Source organism: Elephantulus edwardii, unplaced genomic scaffold (genome assembly GCF_000299155.1).
Source record: "Elephantulus edwardii isolate Elephantulus edwardi_28Jun2011 unplaced genomic scaffold, EleEdw1.0 scaffold00006, whole genome shotgun sequence".
NCBI classification, from domain to species: Eukaryota; Metazoa; Chordata; class Mammalia; order Macroscelidea; family Macroscelididae; genus Elephantulus; species Elephantulus edwardii.
In genome coordinates this window covers 18,814,432-18,831,984 of record NW_006399756.1, presented here as the reverse complement: position 1 = coordinate 18,831,984, position 17,553 = coordinate 18,814,432, and the positions used below count along the sequence as shown (strand labels likewise).

Genomic DNA, 17,553 nt, shown 5'->3' with positions numbered 1-17,553 from the left:
CAGAAGGGTGGATAATGCGTGTTCATTGTGATTTATCTGGGGCTGGTGTCTTTTACAGTCCCTGGCTATAAAAAGTCGAGCAAGGGCTGGATCAGGAGATGTGGGGAGCATTCGAGAGACGGTGCCCACAGTCCAGAGAGAATGAGACAGTCAGGGACATGAGCAGCTGTGGGTGCCATTGATTTTCTGGTGGTATGAGTCCCCCTTCCAAACTCTCACCCCAACAGGGAACGATTAGTAATGGGGGGGCAGACACCACTGCTGTTCTTCTTTCGTGAACTCCCCCAAAACTGTGTGTTCACTCTGTCCTCACCCTTGACTTGAATTTCTCATTCCTATTTCTGATCTAGAATGATTGAGGCGTGGACCCTGACAGGACTGTGAACATCTGGCCAGCTGAGTGTGGCCACACAGCAAAGGCCCGGCTCGGAGAAGCAATGGTGATGCGGGCTTTTGTCCTGCTGGCCGTCTTTGCGGAAGCTTCTGCGAGATCATGCACTCCAAATAAAGCAGGTATGTCCGAGCCTGGCCATTTTCTGAAGAGCAACATTTCCTGAAAGTTTTCTTTTGCGAAGTTCAGAGCAAGGGAAGGCAGAGATGGAGGGGAGGAATGATGTATACTGCATTGAAACAGAGGAGGGAAAGAATTGTTTAAAAGGAATATAGGATTGGGTACTATTGTCATGACAGGAGTCCAGAATGAAGGCTGCACAGTGCAGGACTTGGGGGGAGGGATTGCATAACAATGAAAGAGTTTCTCTTTTACTTTTCAAGAAGAGTGAATTGGGCCAGGGAGATGGGCAGGGAAAAGAGTGCAACAACGAATGACTGGAAACCCTAAGTCTCTGTAAGCTTTCATTAAAATTAATTAAAAAAGAAAATGCAGTAACGGAGCTAAGAAGCATTGAGACCTCTAGATACTCACCTGACTTTGCCCATAGGAAATAGAACGGTACTGAATAAATACAGACTTTGAAATAGATATAGATGTCTATATCTAACTTTCTCCCAGCCATCGAGCTAAGCCACAAATTACAACAAGGGATGGAAGGAGACTGCTCATCTCTCTCTCTCAGTCACTGGTAGATTCAAAGCGCTGGAGATGCTTGGTTTTTGAGTTAGTGGTACAACTTGCTGTGGACTATCCCATGAGAGTATGTGTGTACACATGTATCTCCAAGCCTACAGTCTATTCTGACTAATAACGGTCATTCATCAGGTATTTAAGGCTGTAAGTATTAATTGGAAGAGACCACCCATCTTTCTCTCAAAGGACAGCTGGTGAATTGCAACCACCAACCCAAAACCTTTCAGTTAGCAACTTGACCACGGAGTGTCAAGTACTATACGGAGCTCTGGGGGCGGGTGTAGTGTGTAACATGTATGACTGTCAAAAGGTTGGTGATTCAAATATACCAACTGCTGCACAGAAGAAATATGGGCAGCAAATAAAGACTTACAGACTTGAAAACCAGTAAAGGGTCCTAATGGACTCAGTGCTGTGAGCTTAAATGTGTATGTATTTCTATTTACTCAATAAAGTTCAGTCCTGTGTCAGAAATCAATTTGTGCATGAAATGGACTTTTTTTTTTTAAGTTCCATGATCATTTTCATGGACATTTCACTTTCTCATTGTCATCAAGTCAGAACTGTCTCACTGGTGACCCTCCCTTGGGTTTTTAGGCTGTGAATTGCACAGGGGGAGATTGCCCATTTTTCTCCTGCAGAATTGCTGGTAGATTTGAACTGGCATCAGGCATGGGTTTTGAGTTGGCAATGCAGCACTCTATGCCTACACCACTATGAACTTTCATGGACATTTGGAAAATATAAATATAGACATAGACACAGACACAGACATAGACATCCCTCTGGGGAGACAATGTGGTGTGCTGAGCTACTAGCGAAGGATGACTGTCCGAATCCACCAGCCACTTCACAGAAGAAAGATGAGCAGTCTCCTCTCATTAAGATTTATATCCTCAGAAACCCAGGTAGGGTCATTGTAAGTCAGAACCATATCCAATACATACATTCTGAGGCTTTGTAAATACACCCCTTCATATAAAGTTTTTAAAAGGATCAATTTTAACATTGTTAATGTGGTGCAGATATTACATAGAACTAGTAGATATTATGACAGTGGGACGTCAAGAACTCGTGTTTTAAGAATATTTTCATTGTGGATCTTAAGGAACAGCAGAGAAAGAATTTTCATGCAGCTTCTTTGCTTGTTCAGGTATCACCCTTTTTTCTCCAGGTGGGTTGGTATACCACATTTTAAATCTTGAGTGTGCTCTTCCCAGATGTCATCCTTGTGTTCTGTTATCCAAAAACCATCATCACCAAAATCCCTGAGTGTCCTTATGGATGGGAAGTGCACCAGCTGGCTCTTGGAGGACTGTGTTACAATGGCGTCCATGAAGGAGGATATTACCAATTTGTGATCCCAGATCTGTCACCTAAAAACAAGTCTTACTGTGGAACTCAGTCAGAGGTAAGCCCTGGTCACTTCATGGTGAGTAATAAGTCATGACTGACCTCAAAAAGTCAGGCATCTATTGTCCATCCTTGAGCGGATCCCAAAGTCACCAATTTCCTTTGAAAAGTCAAACTTGAGTCTAAATATAGGAATTTGTTGGCATGGTAATATTTAACTTCCTCTGCCCATTTTAAATAAGTTTTTGAATTAAATGTTATGTAAGTCCCCCCACCCCGAGTCACCCATTAATACAAGTAGTTAATACATTCAGTGGCCAATCAAAAAGTTAGAGATTCAAGTCAACCAAAATACACCTCGGAAGGAAAACTAGGTGATCTGCTTGCAAAAACTCAGCCATTAAAAACCTGTAATTGTCTCTTACACACATGAGATTGCAATGATTGGAATTGACTTGATACAAAATGACTCCTTTTTTACCAACATCTTTTAAGCCACCTTCTCTCATGTAGAACAAAATATATCTCATATCCCTGCACCTTGCTTCCAAGGAGCCCTGGTGGCATAGGGTGATCACAGTATTTGAACCCCTTACTGTTCTATAGGAAAAAGCTGAGTGATCTCCTCTTGTCAATCTTGTTGTTGTTATGTGCCATTGAGTTTGGAACCAACTCATAGCTGATCCTCCAGTGTGTTTTCAGAGGCTGTAAATTTCAAGGGATTTGCAAGAGATTGCCCATCTTTCTCCCGAAGAGCAATTGGTGGATTCAAACCATGTATGTGCCTTTAGGTTGGCAGCACCACTCCTTACCTCTAGGCTACCAGTTTGTAGATCTTTACAACCTCAGAAATCTGATGGAAGGTTGCCATTAGTTGAAATCTACTCAACGGCTATAGGTTTGGTTTTTATTTACTTGCTTCTAGTTCCCGGGCAGGGTTTCCAAAGTGACATCCTTTCCAGGAGGAGTAGGCTCTCCTTTGTCCCGAACTTTGAAGTGCTTTTTGGAAGAACATTTTAAAGGAGGAGTCCAAAGTGTAACACAGTTCATGAGGAGGTCTTGTGAAAGACTTAAAGTCAGAAGTAAAAGGAACCACAGGCTATGAATCATAGTACTATAGAAGAGGGAACTGAGACCTCCTGACAAAGTCACTAGGTCAAGGCCACTGAACCAGAGTCATAAAATCTTCCAGGTTATGTTTAGCCTTCTGCTGCTTCTGGTCTGAAGGGATGAGAGGCGTGGGAAGTTCAAAACGCTTCCAGGACTGCCTCATTTTCCTAAAGACCTCACAAAAATTCATCAGCTGAATGGTAAGAGTCCTGTACCGGATTAACAAAGGCTTTATTTGTTTGAGAATCCTAAAAGGGTGAACTAGAAATCACTCCTGTAGTTCTAGGTACACCACTTCCTTTGTGGACATCTCAACCCTTTCCGGCTCCAACATTGTATTATTCTCTAGTCCAAGTCAGATCATCTCAGAAACAGTACTCATAGTTGAACAAAAAAGAGCATAAAATCTGATCTGGAACTGAAAGCTGGATGAACTCATTCACCTGGATTCTTGGAAAGGGAAAATAAGTAATTAGGAAATAATCCTGAGCTGGCTCTTTCTGGGTCATAAGCAAAGTGAGTTTATGGTATTCCACCCCACCCCATGTAAGGTATTCAACTTAGATTATTTAAACATTTCAGCTGAACAGACTTCAGAATTTTACCAGAATTTTCAGCTCCTCCCTAACAAGAAAGAGCAGCATCCCCATGGCAGACGTTAACGTTTCCTCATTGTTCTTTCTCCCAAGTCATATTCTCTACTTTTCCTAAACCAAAGTAACAAACAGATATGTCTTGGAGAGAAGGTCCAGCCAGTGTGTTCCTTAGAGGCAAGGATAGGTGGGTATCTCATATTCTTTGGACGTGTTGCTAGAAGCGAGTTGTCCTTGGAAATTCCTTGGAAAAGGGCATCGTACTAGAAAAGGTGGAAGATCAGTGAAAAAGAAGACCCCCAATGAGATGGGTTGACACAATGACTGTAGCAGTGGGCACATTCATACATGTCAGAGATGAGGAGGATGACACAGGGTGGAATAGGGTTCAGCTCTATTATTCACAGGGTCTCTCTGAGCCATACTTAACTCAACAGCACACAAAAATAATGTGTCCATCATGGAGCGTGTGACTACCCTAAAAACTTCCTTCCTTTCTCCAGTACAAGCCCCCCATCTACCACTTCTACAGCCACATCGTTTCCAATGACAGTACCGTGATCGTGAAGAACCAGCCCGTGAACTATTCCTTCTCCTGCACCTACCACTCTACCTACTTGGTGAACCAGGCTGCCTTTGACCAGAGGTAAGTTGCTCCGTGGAGTGGAGGGCTGGCTGTCTTGCGTGTGTCTTACAGTCTCTGCCAATCAGGCATGTTTCAGTCCTTATGCAAAATTCTCTCCCCTTTTCAGAGTGGCCACTGTTCACGTGAAGAATGGGAGCATGGGCACTTTTGAAAGCCAATTGTCTCTCAACTTCTACACTGTAAGTGGTCTCCAGGATCCTTTTACTGCCCTGTGGGTTTTTTCCAGATGACAGGACTCTTTGACAGGATTTATGTGCAAAGCTTCCGCCTTTGATTCAGGCTGCGATATAAGCTTTGGTCTAACTTTAAACCTGTTTATGGACTAGATACAGCAGGAAGTACAATACATAGACTGGTTAGAATGATTGAAAGGTGCCATGGGGGATATAAGACCAACTTTCCCATTTTACAGATGAGAAAACTGAGTCAACAAAAATCTCATGACTTCACCAAGGTCAAGAGTCAGGAAAATAGCCAGTGTGTCCCACTCTTAATAAAAATTAGTTTCTACAAACTTCTTGCTTGAGAGACGGTTTGGGACTGGCCTCTACTGCCTAGTTCTTTGGCCTCTGAAGTCTTTAGTTAGTGTACTTCCCCAGGCATGTTGCCTATGTTGACATTGAAATTAAAGGCACACTTAGGCCTCTCTCAAAATAAAGTGCTACAGAGAAACCAAATATGCTATGGCTGTTAGCCTAGCTGTTTCCCTGCTTGGAAGAGGTACTACAGCTTCCAGTATGAGGAAGCCTGTGCCCAGACACCAGCCCACTTGGCTGGGGAAAGATGATGGCAGAAATAGAACCCTTTATACAACAATATTACATCAGGAAGATGTCCTTCAAGGGCATAATGTCCAACCTTCTCATTTCACAAAGGAAAGCATTATCTACCTGGCTTAATTGCCTTTGAATTCCTTGACCTTACTTGACCTGCTTTCCAGAGGCTATTAACCCTTCTAAACTCAGAAGGTGAGCTAGAAGGATCCTAAAACAATCTAGGCCATTTGTAGACCAGGATTTGAAGGCCAAAGGAAGGAAATATTTACCCAAGATTCCACAGGTAGTTCCAGAGTCCAGTCTAGTATCTGGAGCTCTTAACCTTAGTTTCTTGGCTTACTTCAAATGCACATGGTAATGAAACTTAAATTGTAAGGCCTCTCACTCTCACATATCTCTTTTAAGGCCCCTGTCTAATTGTATATTCAAAAATGTTACTCTTTTTATTAAAGAAAGGTCCATAATATGTATAAGCTTACAAACAACAACAACAAAATCACTCCACACTGATATTCATTCCATTTCAATTCATAGTGGCCCTATGGAATAAGATAGATCTATTCCACTGGAGCTTCATTTCCAAGACTGAAAATCTTTACTGAAGCAGACTGGCCTCCTGTAGAGAGCAGCTGGTGGGTTCAAACTGCTCACCTTTTGAATTAGCTGGTGAGCACTAAGTCACCTTGCTACCAGAGCTCCTATATGAGCTTACAAGGCTCAGACAATTTTGATCAAACCTTGGTCACACACCGCTAGTGGCCAAGTCTTGAGAAAAGAGGTCTCATACAACCCCAGGATTGATAATCAGGGCGAGTGAGTACAGTATGGGGTGCCAGGAAGAGCCAGGGTGGTGACAACACTGTAGTCACTGATGAAGGCTGTCCAGAGAAAAGAGGCTTCCAACAAGCTGAAATCCCTCTCAGGAGAGATTAATGACAGGCTCTCTGGAGACTAAGGTGCACCTGATACAGGCTATGGTTTTTGCAATCACTTGTTATGCATCAGAGAGTTGGACAATGACTAGGGAGGATAGAAGGAGAATTGACGCCTTTGAGCTGTGGTGCTGGAGAAGAGTATTGAATGTACCATGGACTGCCAAGAAAACAAACAGATTCATCGTAGAGAGGATTAAACCAGGCTGCTCCTTGGAGGCAAGGATTCTGGGGCTTCGCCTGACATACTTTGGACATGTTGTAAGGAGAGACAGGTCTTTAGAGAGGGACATCATGCTGGGCAGAGTGGAGGGACAGCGCAGGAGGGGAAGACCCTCTATGAGGTGGATTGATTCAGTGACTGGGGTAATTGGGATGGGTGTGTCAGAGGCAATGAGATTGGCACAGGATAGAGCAGGGTTTAGGGCTGTTGTACATAGGGTCGCTGTGAGTCGCAAACAACTCGACGGCACATAACAACAACAACAAGCATTGCCTATTGAATTCCTGTCCAGAAGTACTGGCTGCTATTTCAACCAAACAGAATGCAAGGATGAGCTAGGCAGGTGCCATAACAGTTAGGAAGGGAGAGACAGCAGGATTGTAAAAAAATTGTTCCCCACCATTAGCCACATGGGAATGAGTTTCAAGACATACGTATCAACTCTTAGAACTGGAAGGAAACTGTCCCGTTCTTTTAAGGAAAATAAAATAATATGAACAATTAAGAGGGCTGAATAGACAGACTGAACAGGATATACCCTTGGATTGTTCTAGGAAGGACTGTTCTAGACTTGCCTGGAGGCCAACTAAATCAGCTCTGGAATCAATGAACCTCAGCAAAGAGAAAGTTCTGCTTGTGACAGACTTGTGTTGAAATAATTTTTTTTTTAACATTTCCACTGTGGATCTTATTGAGAAGGTAGTTACAGTAGTGTTGACCTGGTTTGCATGCATGCAGTCAGCTGGGGTTGAGGGTGGCTCTCTGCAGAGCTGAGGTGCAAGCTGTGTTGAAATAATTTGACCACGGGTGCCATCTCCTATGCGGGCCCAATGCAGTTGGTATTTTCTCCTGCATCCTCCCTCCTGTTTTCAGCACATTCTTGTGTGTTTCTGAAGCAACAACTGATTCCCTGCATATATTTCCATCAAATTACCAGGGACAGAGCCGTGCCCTACATAGCACAATGGAATCAAAGCTTGGCTAATTACTTAGCATTCTGAGAGCCACAGATGCTGGGCTCCAAAAGCAGGAGTTTCACTCTGTGTGCTTCCTCTCCTCTCTGTCCCCGCCCCACTCACTCCTGCCAAGTGCCCATGCTTGGGTTTTTTCCCAGCAAACAGCTATTTTGATTCTCAATCCAAAACAAAGGGAGGAGGAAAAAAATAAAAAACAACAAAACAAAGGGAGGTAGTCTGGCTTGGAGGGGTAATCTTGTACCATGGTTAAGAGAATGAATCTTGCTGTGAGACCTAAGCAGCAGCCTGGTTCTTCTATGTTCTAGCAGTGTGACTTGGCCCTCTGTATCCCTGAATTTTTTATGTAGGGATAATTACAGCACTCACCCTATAAAGTTGCTATGAAGATTAAATGAAATAATTGTGTGAAGTGCTTAGCACAGTGTATAGCACAAGGTAGGAGCCTGAGAAAAGAACTTTTGATTGCAGCCTTTGACCCCATCTAAAGCAGAATCTCCTGAACTGAGAGATTCTCAAGAGGAAATACTAAACAATATCATTGTCTTTATAGGGTGGGAATCAATGTCAGTGGTGGGATTAAGTTGACCTTCACTCAATTCAAGCCACAGTGGCCATTCTGCTTAGAGAGTATTGAAAATGCTTGAATAGATGAAAAGTAAGTGATTGGAGCCAAAATGAGAGAGTCAGAACAAATCTGAGAGATCAGCAAACTTGACCAGCCACAAAATACATCTGCGAAGTCACTGAGAGATCGTCTCCCAGACCCTTCTAAGGACAAGCATGTGAGCTGAGCCTTCCTAGGTTAGACAGATGAACAGTAGAAATCCATCACTAGCAATGCCTGTCTACTGAGCTTGGTTCTGTCTTTTGAAATAATTACAGAGAGTTATGCCGCTGATAACCCTGCCCACATCCCAAGACAACCAGCCATCTCCAGCTTTGCCCAAGCTAGACATCTTCCCAATGGTGGGTCATTCAGTATCCTAGTCATTCTTCCTGGGCTCCAGCTTGGCCCTGCCCCTTTTCAAAGGTGGCAGCCAGAAAGAAAATAGTCTAGACATTCGAGATTATTGAAGATTCTAAGAAACTGTTCTAGGGAAATATTAACTCTGGAGCTGCTCTCTCTCACAAGTATCTCACAGTAGGATTGTGAGCAAAAGTATCTTCTAAATCGTTTCCAAATAAACTGTAGCTAAACTAGCAGTATTCATCATTAACTTGTACCACTGGTGACTTAACGTTTTCATCAGATGAAGGGATTGGAAGGCCTGATTTCACCATCAGAAAACCTTCCCTGTGAGGCAGGTAAAGGAAAAACTGATTCTCCTTTTACAAGCAGTAAAGAAAAACTCCTAAAGGCTGTCTGGCTGGTAGCGTCTTCAGTTAGTGGTTGGGCTAAGATTATCCCAAGGTCCCTGTCCTTTCCTCTGGTGTTTTTGTCTCAGAAGACCAAGTAGTAATTATCACAACTAAATGAACTCAAGACTCCAAAACTGGAGGGGATGGAACCTCCTTTGTATAAGTCAAGGAACTATGATGGTGTAATTGTTAAAGCAGTGTGCACTGCCGAACAAAAGGTCAGTGGTTCTAACTCACCAAGCACTCCATTAGAGAAAAGATTTGACAGATTATTGTCACAAAGATTTCAGTCTTGGAATCCCTTTGGGACATTTCTAGTCTGTCCTTGACAGTTAGCATGAACAAAAATCAGCTTGACAACAGTGGATGGGTTGAATGGGTAAGTCAACCAGAACATTGCTGTTATTCCTAATAACTCACGCAGAGCTTCTGAGTGAAGACCATACATCAAGTCTGTCATTATAACCTGTCGCTCTTGCGCTGAAATCATGGTAATGACTCTTCGTCACATTGGAAGTTGAAGGCTGTCTTTCTCTCTCTCTATCCACTCCATTGTCTCTCTGACTTCACTTCCTCCAACTTCATCCCCTTCATCTCCACCTATCTCCTTCACTCATTGCTCCAGCCACCCTGGACTCCATGTTCTCTTGCTGGACACACATCTGTCTGAGTTATTTTGTCTAGATTAAAAATGAATTCTTGAGAGAGAGAGAGAGAGAGAGATATTTCTTCCCTGGATGTCTTGAACATCAGTTGTCCTCATTCCATGTAAGATGGCACCAACATCCAGAGGTACAACTTCTCAGGACCTACAGGATCTCTGTGGTCTCTTGGGTTTGCACCTTTGGACCTACCCCACCACCACTCCATTCCAACTCATCTGCTTCTTTCCTCTGGCTTTTTATTCTGTGGATTCATAATGTCCAATGTTGATTTCCTTCCAAAGAACGCCAAGTTCTCCACTAAGAAAGAAGCTCCTTTTGTGCTGGAGACATCTGAAATTGGTTCTGACCTTTTTGCAGGCGTCGAAGCCAAAGGGCTGAGCATTCGGTAAGTACTTTCCCTCCATTTTTCTCTTTTTAAACATCTACATGTTTCTAGACACTAGCTCAGAGTGATACTGCTTTGCTTCATTTCCAGGTTCAAGGTGGTGTTGAACAGCTGCTGGGCCACCCCCTCAGCTGACTTCATGTATCCGTTGCAGTGGCAGCTGATTAACAAGGGGTAGGTATTCTTCCCTGGAGAACAAGGACGAAGGTGGGACCAGGTAGAGCCCTGGCTACTTTGCTCTGGCTTGGGATATATTGGAAAGATGTAAGGTCCACTGGGGTCATATCCAGGCAAGTGTCTCTTCCTGGTACCCAGGCTAAGTACTAATTAGAAAACTCATATAATGTTTTCCAGGGACCAGGGACCATTCCAGGAACTTTATCATCTAGTATCTCATTTCTGTCTTACAACAGTGTATTATTCTCATCCTCAGAAGAGAAAAATGAGGCATGGGAGAGTTAAGGAAGGTCACATCATAAGTGTCTGTTTAAGGGGAGGTGGAGGAGGGTAGGTTCAAATCTGGTCAGTGTGATACCAAAGGACTTAAGTGAATAATCCACGTAAAAAGCTTAGCCTGTTACAATGTAAAGTCAGTATCCAGTGCTAAATCAGAAGATTATCCCAGAAATAGTGCTCACAGTTGGAAAAGAAGGAAAGAGCATAACCAGATACTGGCACTGGAAGCCAAGGCCAGGACAAATGTTTTTATTATTGATTCTGGAGACAATAGGGAGCTTAGCACTTTTGAATAGAGGATTGATGGACTAATGAGTTGAAATTGCACCACAGGAGAGCAATTCTAGATTAACTCTATTATCTGGAATTGCCCTGTGCATGTGAGAACACCCAAGTAGTACAACCATCTCAAAGGGTGACCCGATTTGGGGAAAAGACTTATGTGGTGATGCTGTAAACAAGTCTTAGCAGGACAGTAAATTATCTAGAGATGTGACTGAGGGGCAGGTGCTACAGCCGGTGCCAAAAGCCGGTGGTGCCAAGGGCCTGCCCATTGCCTCCTTCCTGCCCCCAACGAAGGTCTGTTTACATTATTTTCCACTGGCTTACAGCAGGCCTTGGACTCTCTGACTTCAAGGAACTATTTTAAGGACTCTGGTCTTGAGTTCACTCAAGGATCTCAGGTTTATTGACAAAATGATCCTCCTGCAAGGGTCACCTTTCACAATTTGGAGAATGTCCACAAGAGCATCACTGGTCAGTGGCTGCCCCAAGCAGAACTGAGCTTCTGACCCTGGTGCAGATAGTAAGGGGTGATGATTCATCCTCCTTTTGCCCATTTGAACTCAAGGTGGGCCTTGTGGTTCTGAGAAGGTGGGAGAGGGTCTCTGGTGAAAGTAACTTTCTGCATGTTGTTTTGGTGCTGCAACAGTCAGAGATGTTTTGGATATCATGGGAATAACTCTGCATTGCACTGGGAGTTGAAGTCTCACTCTCTCTCCATTATCTCTCTGACACCACTTCTTTCACTCACCTCAGAAATCATTCCTCAATCGGCTTCCTAATTGTGATATGTGATCAATCAAAATTCTTTGGAAATACAGTGCCACCAGTTACTGTAACACCAACTTCTACCCAGGACAACTCCAGGTTTTTCAGACTAGAACTGTGCTCCCTCAGTCTTCAAGGGCTGATTTTATTTATTTTTTATTTTTTAAGTGTGGTATGGATGGCAAAGAGATTGTGATAGTTAACAGTCTTAGTTTGTTTGGCTCCAGTCAACACTCTTGGTACCAGCAGCCAGGAAATCAAGAGAAGAATTGCATTGGGAAAGTCAGCTGCCAGGGACCTCTCCAGAGTACTGAAGAGCAACAACATCAAGCTGGAGAGTAAAATGCGCGTGATCTGGGCCATAATCTTCACAATTGCATGCTATGCATTAGAGAGCTGGACAGAATTGATGCCTTTGAGCTGTGATGCTGGAGAAGAGTGTTGACTATACCATGGACTGCTGGAAGAACAAACAAGTTTGTCCTGGAGAGGGTGAAACTGGGTTGCTCCTTGGAGGCAAGGATTCTGAAGCTTCGTCTGATATACTTTGGACATGTTGCAAGGAGGGACCAGTGCTTGGAGAAGGGACGTTATGCTTGGGAAGTTGGAGGGACAGCACAGGAGAGGAAGATCCTTGATGAGATGGACCGATTCAGTGATTGGGCTAATGGGAGTGTATGTCCAAGACAGTGAGATTGGCACTGGATAGAAAGAGCAGGGCTTAGAGCTCTTGTACATAGGGTTGCTATGAGTCACAGGTGACTTGACAGCACATAACAACAACAACAACATGGTAAATCATCATTCCCTCCAATCTCCAACCTTTCAGTCGGTAGCCAAGCACGCTAAGTTTTTCATCGTCCAGGTACTCTTAAGGGAGTAAGAACCCCTGGGGAAATGTTGTATATGAACTTGCTTCCGAAGCCCTTGCTTGGGTTTGATGAGGTAACCTCTCTTCCTCTCCCCTTCCTGCCTCAGCTGCCCCACAGATGAAACGGTCCTTGTACACGAGAATGGGAAAGATCACAGGGCAACGTTCCAGTTTAATGCCTTCCGGTTCCAGAACATTCCCAAGCTCTCCAAGGTCTGGTTACACTGTGAGACCTTCATCTGTGACAGTGAGAAGCTCTCCTGCCCCGTGGTGAGTCTGTGTTACCAGAGGGAGGATCATGGGAGGCTGGACTGGGGAGCTCTGGTTTTTAAAGCTGGGTGGAGAGGAATGCCGAGGGAATTCCAGAGGAAAAGAGTGCTGGGTATGGAATAGACAATCTGGAACCTGTCCATCCTGCCACTAAACAGCTACGTAGCCTGGGCCATCACTTGACCCTAACAGCCTGGACTTCTTCTCTTAAAAGATGAAACAATGATAAGTAATGGCGGTCCTTCCCTTTTCAGAAAGCGATGTCAGGTAAAATGAAAAGGATGAGAGACTGAAATGATAAGGAAAAGGTAAAGCACAGTGGAGATGCAAGGCCAGGTGGCAACAGCAGCTTCTGAGTATAGTCAAAAGGTGGATATTTTTAGCTCTTGACTGTGTAGACTGAGGGACTACCTCAGCTTCTGAGAGATGACATGGGGATCCCAAGGCTGGGGTCATGGCCAGTGAGATCCATGGCAGAAAGTCAGGGAGCGGGGTCTGGTTTGCAGACGTGCTGAGTGGACGTAGTGCCAGGGAGTTGGTTTTGCCTCCAGCTCCACACCCCCTCAATACACACACAAAGCCATTGCAGGCTCCAACCTCAGACCCAGGCTGAAGGCAGTCACCCATTTGGAGGGCTGTGGTCTTGCCCCTTCCAGCCCAGCACCACCTGGGAACTTCGTGAGACTTGCCAGTTCTCAGATGCCCCTCTACACCAGTCACTGCTAATTGAGTCAATTCCGAATTGTGGCAACACTGCAAAGCAGAGTAGAATATTGTCCTATCGGGTTTTCAAATCTGTCATCCTCATAGGAGCTGACTGACACATATTCTTGGTGGCACGGTGGACTAAGTGTTGGGATGTTAACTGAAAGGTCATCTGTTAGAATCTACCAGCTGCCTCAGGGGGGAAAAATAAGGTCATCTGCTCCTGTGAAGCGGTCTAGCCTCACAAAAAAAAAAAAAAAAAAAAAGGCAGAGATCCCTTCTGTCTCATCAGGTGGCCATAAGTCGGAATAGACCCAATGACTACGTGCTGATTTTTTGCTGTTGTTTTTACTCTTGCCCTGAGGAACAGCGAGTATGTGTGAGCCACTGGCAGAGGTTGGCAGCCAAATGCGTAACAACTGCATCACTACGGGCCTTTTACTCCAGGCTGACTGAGTCAGAACTCTGGACGCACCTCCCCCAGCCTGTTTTTAACAAGGCCTCCACGTGTTGGGACGCACATCAGAATGTGAGAATCACCACCTCCAACTCCAGCGCAAATGCTAAAGCTGGAACTATGACTTTCTCAGGCCTGCATGGTCTAGAGACCCCAACGCAGGGAGGTACACTGTGTCAGTAGGGGTTACTTGTTCACAGTTTATAGTAACCACCAGAAATGGCATTAGGATCTCTATTCCTGCTGAGTTCTTTGACCAGAAAGTGGTCACTTCTGGCCTATTCCGAATAGACAAAGTGAAAACAGTCAGAGGAAGCAGAGCCAAGCAAAGGTAGTCACTACCAGACAGAAATAGGCAACATGTTAAAAAAGAAGGGATACGAACTGAACCAGAACACGTGTGCAAGGCTTCTCACCGCAGTAACAGGCAGCCCCCTGCCGCCTTCTCATCCAAAGAAACAAGGTCAACCTCTCCCATGTCCAATCGCTCCCCTTCCAGCATAATTGCTCTCAGGTCTCTTTCATTAGCTTGAAGATTAGTAAGTTAGAAGTTTGTTTCATTTCTTGATTTGGTAATTTTTAAGATTTTTTTTTTCTCTTCTTCTTAGTAACAGTAGGAAAAAGAGGTAAGAAAGGGCACCCGACATGCTCGTTAGGAAAAAGGATGGTGAAACCTCATTTCACATACGTTGAGCATGTTGCCAGGAGACGCTAGTCCTTGGATAAAGACAGCAAGCTGGGAAAGGGTCAGAAAAAGAGGAAGACCCTCAACGAGGTGAATTGACACCATGACTGTAACAATGGGCTCAAGTCTATTAAAGACAATGCGGAAGCCATAGGATAAGGCAGCGTCCAGGTCTGTTGCTCACAGGGTCCTTTGGGTCTGTAATCAGCCTAACAAGGACAGTACAACAGCTGTTGATCGGGAGGGTCTGGCTCCATCCAGGCTGCGATGTCTTTCTTTCTTGGACTGTCATTTCTCTCTCTCTTTCTCATCATCCTCCAGACCTGTGACAAGCGGAAACGCCTCCTCCGAGAGCAGACGGGAGGCGTCCTGGTGGTAGAGCTCTCTCTCCGCAGTAAGCACCTCTGTGCCCCACGGTTTGCGTCCACTTCCAGGCTGTGTCCACAGGCACAGCCGGTTTGAGCATTTTGACTGAACCTCCAAACCACGTGTGCCTGTAGACACAGCCTCCAGCTGCCCCTGAACGCTCCCAGCTGGAGGGGAGGTTCAGCATGAGATAAGGAGTTAAGGTTTTGTCACAAGTCTGAAAAGCTCTGTGTGTGCCCTAAGTTCAAGGGACCCCAAGAAATTAAGAGGTGGCACAGGAGAGGACAGGTCTGCTGTTAGTGAATTGGATTCAACTCCCAGGCACCTACCAACAGCAGCTTCCAGACAAGGTGGTGCAGAGTATAAGCATGCTGTGCTGCTTTCCGAAAGGTCTTTGGTTTGAATCCCCACCTGCTCAATGAGCGAAAGGTGGAGAGCCTCCTCTAGGGATGAGGCTCAGCCCTGGAGACTGGGTGGTGGGTCACTCTGAACCAGAACCTAGCTGACAATCGTGGCTTGGCTTTGCAGTTTGGAGCTTCCAAACAGAACACAGACTAAAGAATAAGAATGAGTGAAAGAATTAGAACTGTCCAAGCTAAACCAAATCCTTTGAAGAACCTATGCTGTATCTGGTCCTGAGTTGGCCACTGGGGTTCAAGAAATAAATGAGACCCATGCAAGCCCTGTTCTCAAAGCACAGACCATCTAGCAAAGAGGAAGATGATGAACAGCTCATAGAAAGAGGGCTGACTGTCCGCGAGTGGGGCCAAAGGAACAAGGCGCTATGTGAGTGCACCCGAGGGAGTTCAAGCTCAGGCTGATGTAACCTGGAGGCTGAGCATCTTAGTAACCAACCTTACCAGTAAAACCAACTGGCATCAAGTTGATTCCAACCCACAACCACCTACATGTGTCAGAGTAGGGCCGTGTTCCACCGGGTGTCAGCCATTGACTCTAAAGAAGTGGATCACCAGGATTTTCTTCCTATGAGCCTCTGGGTAGATTTGAATCTCTAACCTTTTGGTTAGCAGCTGAGTGTGCGAGCAGCTGGCACCACACAAAGATTTCAATTATACTTGGAAGTGCAGTCATCCAGGGCCACATCGCAGCTGTGCACGATTTTGTTTGGTCTGCTAGTTAAGGGTATTTTTATTTTTTGGTTTTTACATTTTTATGTGACTAAAGGATGAACAAACTTCTTCCACTTAATTAAATGACTGAAAATTCATCAGAAGTCAACTATGCGTCGATTACAACTTGGTAGCACACAACAATGACAAAATTAAGAGGAGAACACCATTTTGTAGTCCATAAAAAATGGTATGAAGTTAAAGTTTCAGGGTCTGTAAAAAAGGGTAGTGGGTTTTTTAAAAACATAGATCAACACGGGTATATACACTACCTGCCATCAATGACTGCCTTAGCTGAGCTTGCAGTGCAGAACAGATATGGTGGTGATCGTTCAGCTCACAAAGCTCAATTATTTACTAGCTGGTCCTTTAAGAAAATGCATCACCACGCCTGACTTAACTGAGGGGCAGGTGTGAGAATAAAGTCTTTGCAAATGGTATAAACGTTGTGCTGAAGGTAATGGGCTGGGTCAGGAGAAGTCTGCATGTTAGAGACGTAGTTGCGTCTGCCTCTTCCCTCATATTAAACTCCATGTTCTTTCTTTTTGCTCACCACAGGCACAGGGTTCTCCAGCCTCTACAGCTTCGCAGGTAAGGATAAGAGCATGCCTGGGAGGGTCACAGGTAATGTGTTTGAAAGGCAGACGTGTGCTTTAAAAGCAGCTTACCTTGGCTGACAGCAAAACCTTCCAGAAAATTGCAACTGACAGGACACAGCTGGGTAAGGAGGAGGGCCGTTAATGAGACCCTGCTGCAGCCAGCCCTGAGCTCTGAAGGGAGATGGAGCTGGGATAAAATGATAACAGGTAGGCCCCACGCCCCCAAGACTCAGCAAAGCCATTACCAGGTGGCTTCGCCTGGGTGTCTTCATTTATAGACTAGGATTCACAATGATCTGTTAGTTCAGCAAATGCCTCTGAGCTCCCACTATGTCTGTGCTACTCACTAACTGTGTGAGCTTGGACAATTACCTCCTCTCAGCCACTTGCCAGTTTGTTCTGTTAAAGGAGCTAAAAAGTGTTCCTCTCCTACCTGGTGGTGGCAGGGACTCAATATTGCAGGTAAAGGGCCCAGAACAATGTCCAGCACACAACAAACATCTGATTGGGGTGCAATGATGATGCCGTTCCAAGCACTCTGCTAAGTATAGCAGCTGCTGTACCAAGAAAAGACACAAGAGGCGACTCAGTTGGGCGCCGAAGAAGCCTCTTTGAGGAAGAAACATTTCAACTATGACTCGAGACCAAAACAGGACCATTGTCTCCTTTGTTAACCTCGCACATAAGGACTTTGAGGTGTACATTACAGGAAAATGACATAAACCAATTTTTTACAAGACTCATCCTGTTGTTGTTATGTGCCGTCAAGTCGTTTGTGACTCATAGCGACCCTATGCACAACAGCCCTAAACCCTGCTCTATCCTGTGCCAATCTCATTGCCTCTGACACACCCATCC

At 44.8% G+C, this 17,553-nt stretch overlaps 1 protein-coding gene across 1 annotated transcript in view; it reads left to right on the top strand.

Moving 5' to 3' along the window:
- Nucleotides 1–364: 364 nt before the first annotated feature.
- TECTB (tectorin beta) overlaps nucleotides 365–17,553 on the top strand; it is an 18,419-nt gene continuing 1,230 nt past the window's right edge. The window contains exons 1-9 of the mRNA XM_006879936.1: nucleotides 365–513; nucleotides 2,308–2,498; nucleotides 4,647–4,789; nucleotides 4,896–4,968; nucleotides 10,003–10,106; nucleotides 10,197–10,280; nucleotides 12,591–12,753; nucleotides 14,922–14,994; nucleotides 16,655–16,687. Coding sequence (XP_006879998.1) covers nucleotides 438–513; nucleotides 2,308–2,498; nucleotides 4,647–4,789; nucleotides 4,896–4,968; nucleotides 10,003–10,106; nucleotides 10,197–10,280; nucleotides 12,591–12,753; nucleotides 14,922–14,994; nucleotides 16,655–16,687 — 940 coding nt within the window. The 5' untranslated portion in view covers nucleotides 365–437. The remainder of the gene's footprint in view (nucleotides 514–2,307; nucleotides 2,499–4,646; nucleotides 4,790–4,895; nucleotides 4,969–10,002; nucleotides 10,107–10,196; nucleotides 10,281–12,590; nucleotides 12,754–14,921; nucleotides 14,995–16,654; nucleotides 16,688–17,553) is intronic.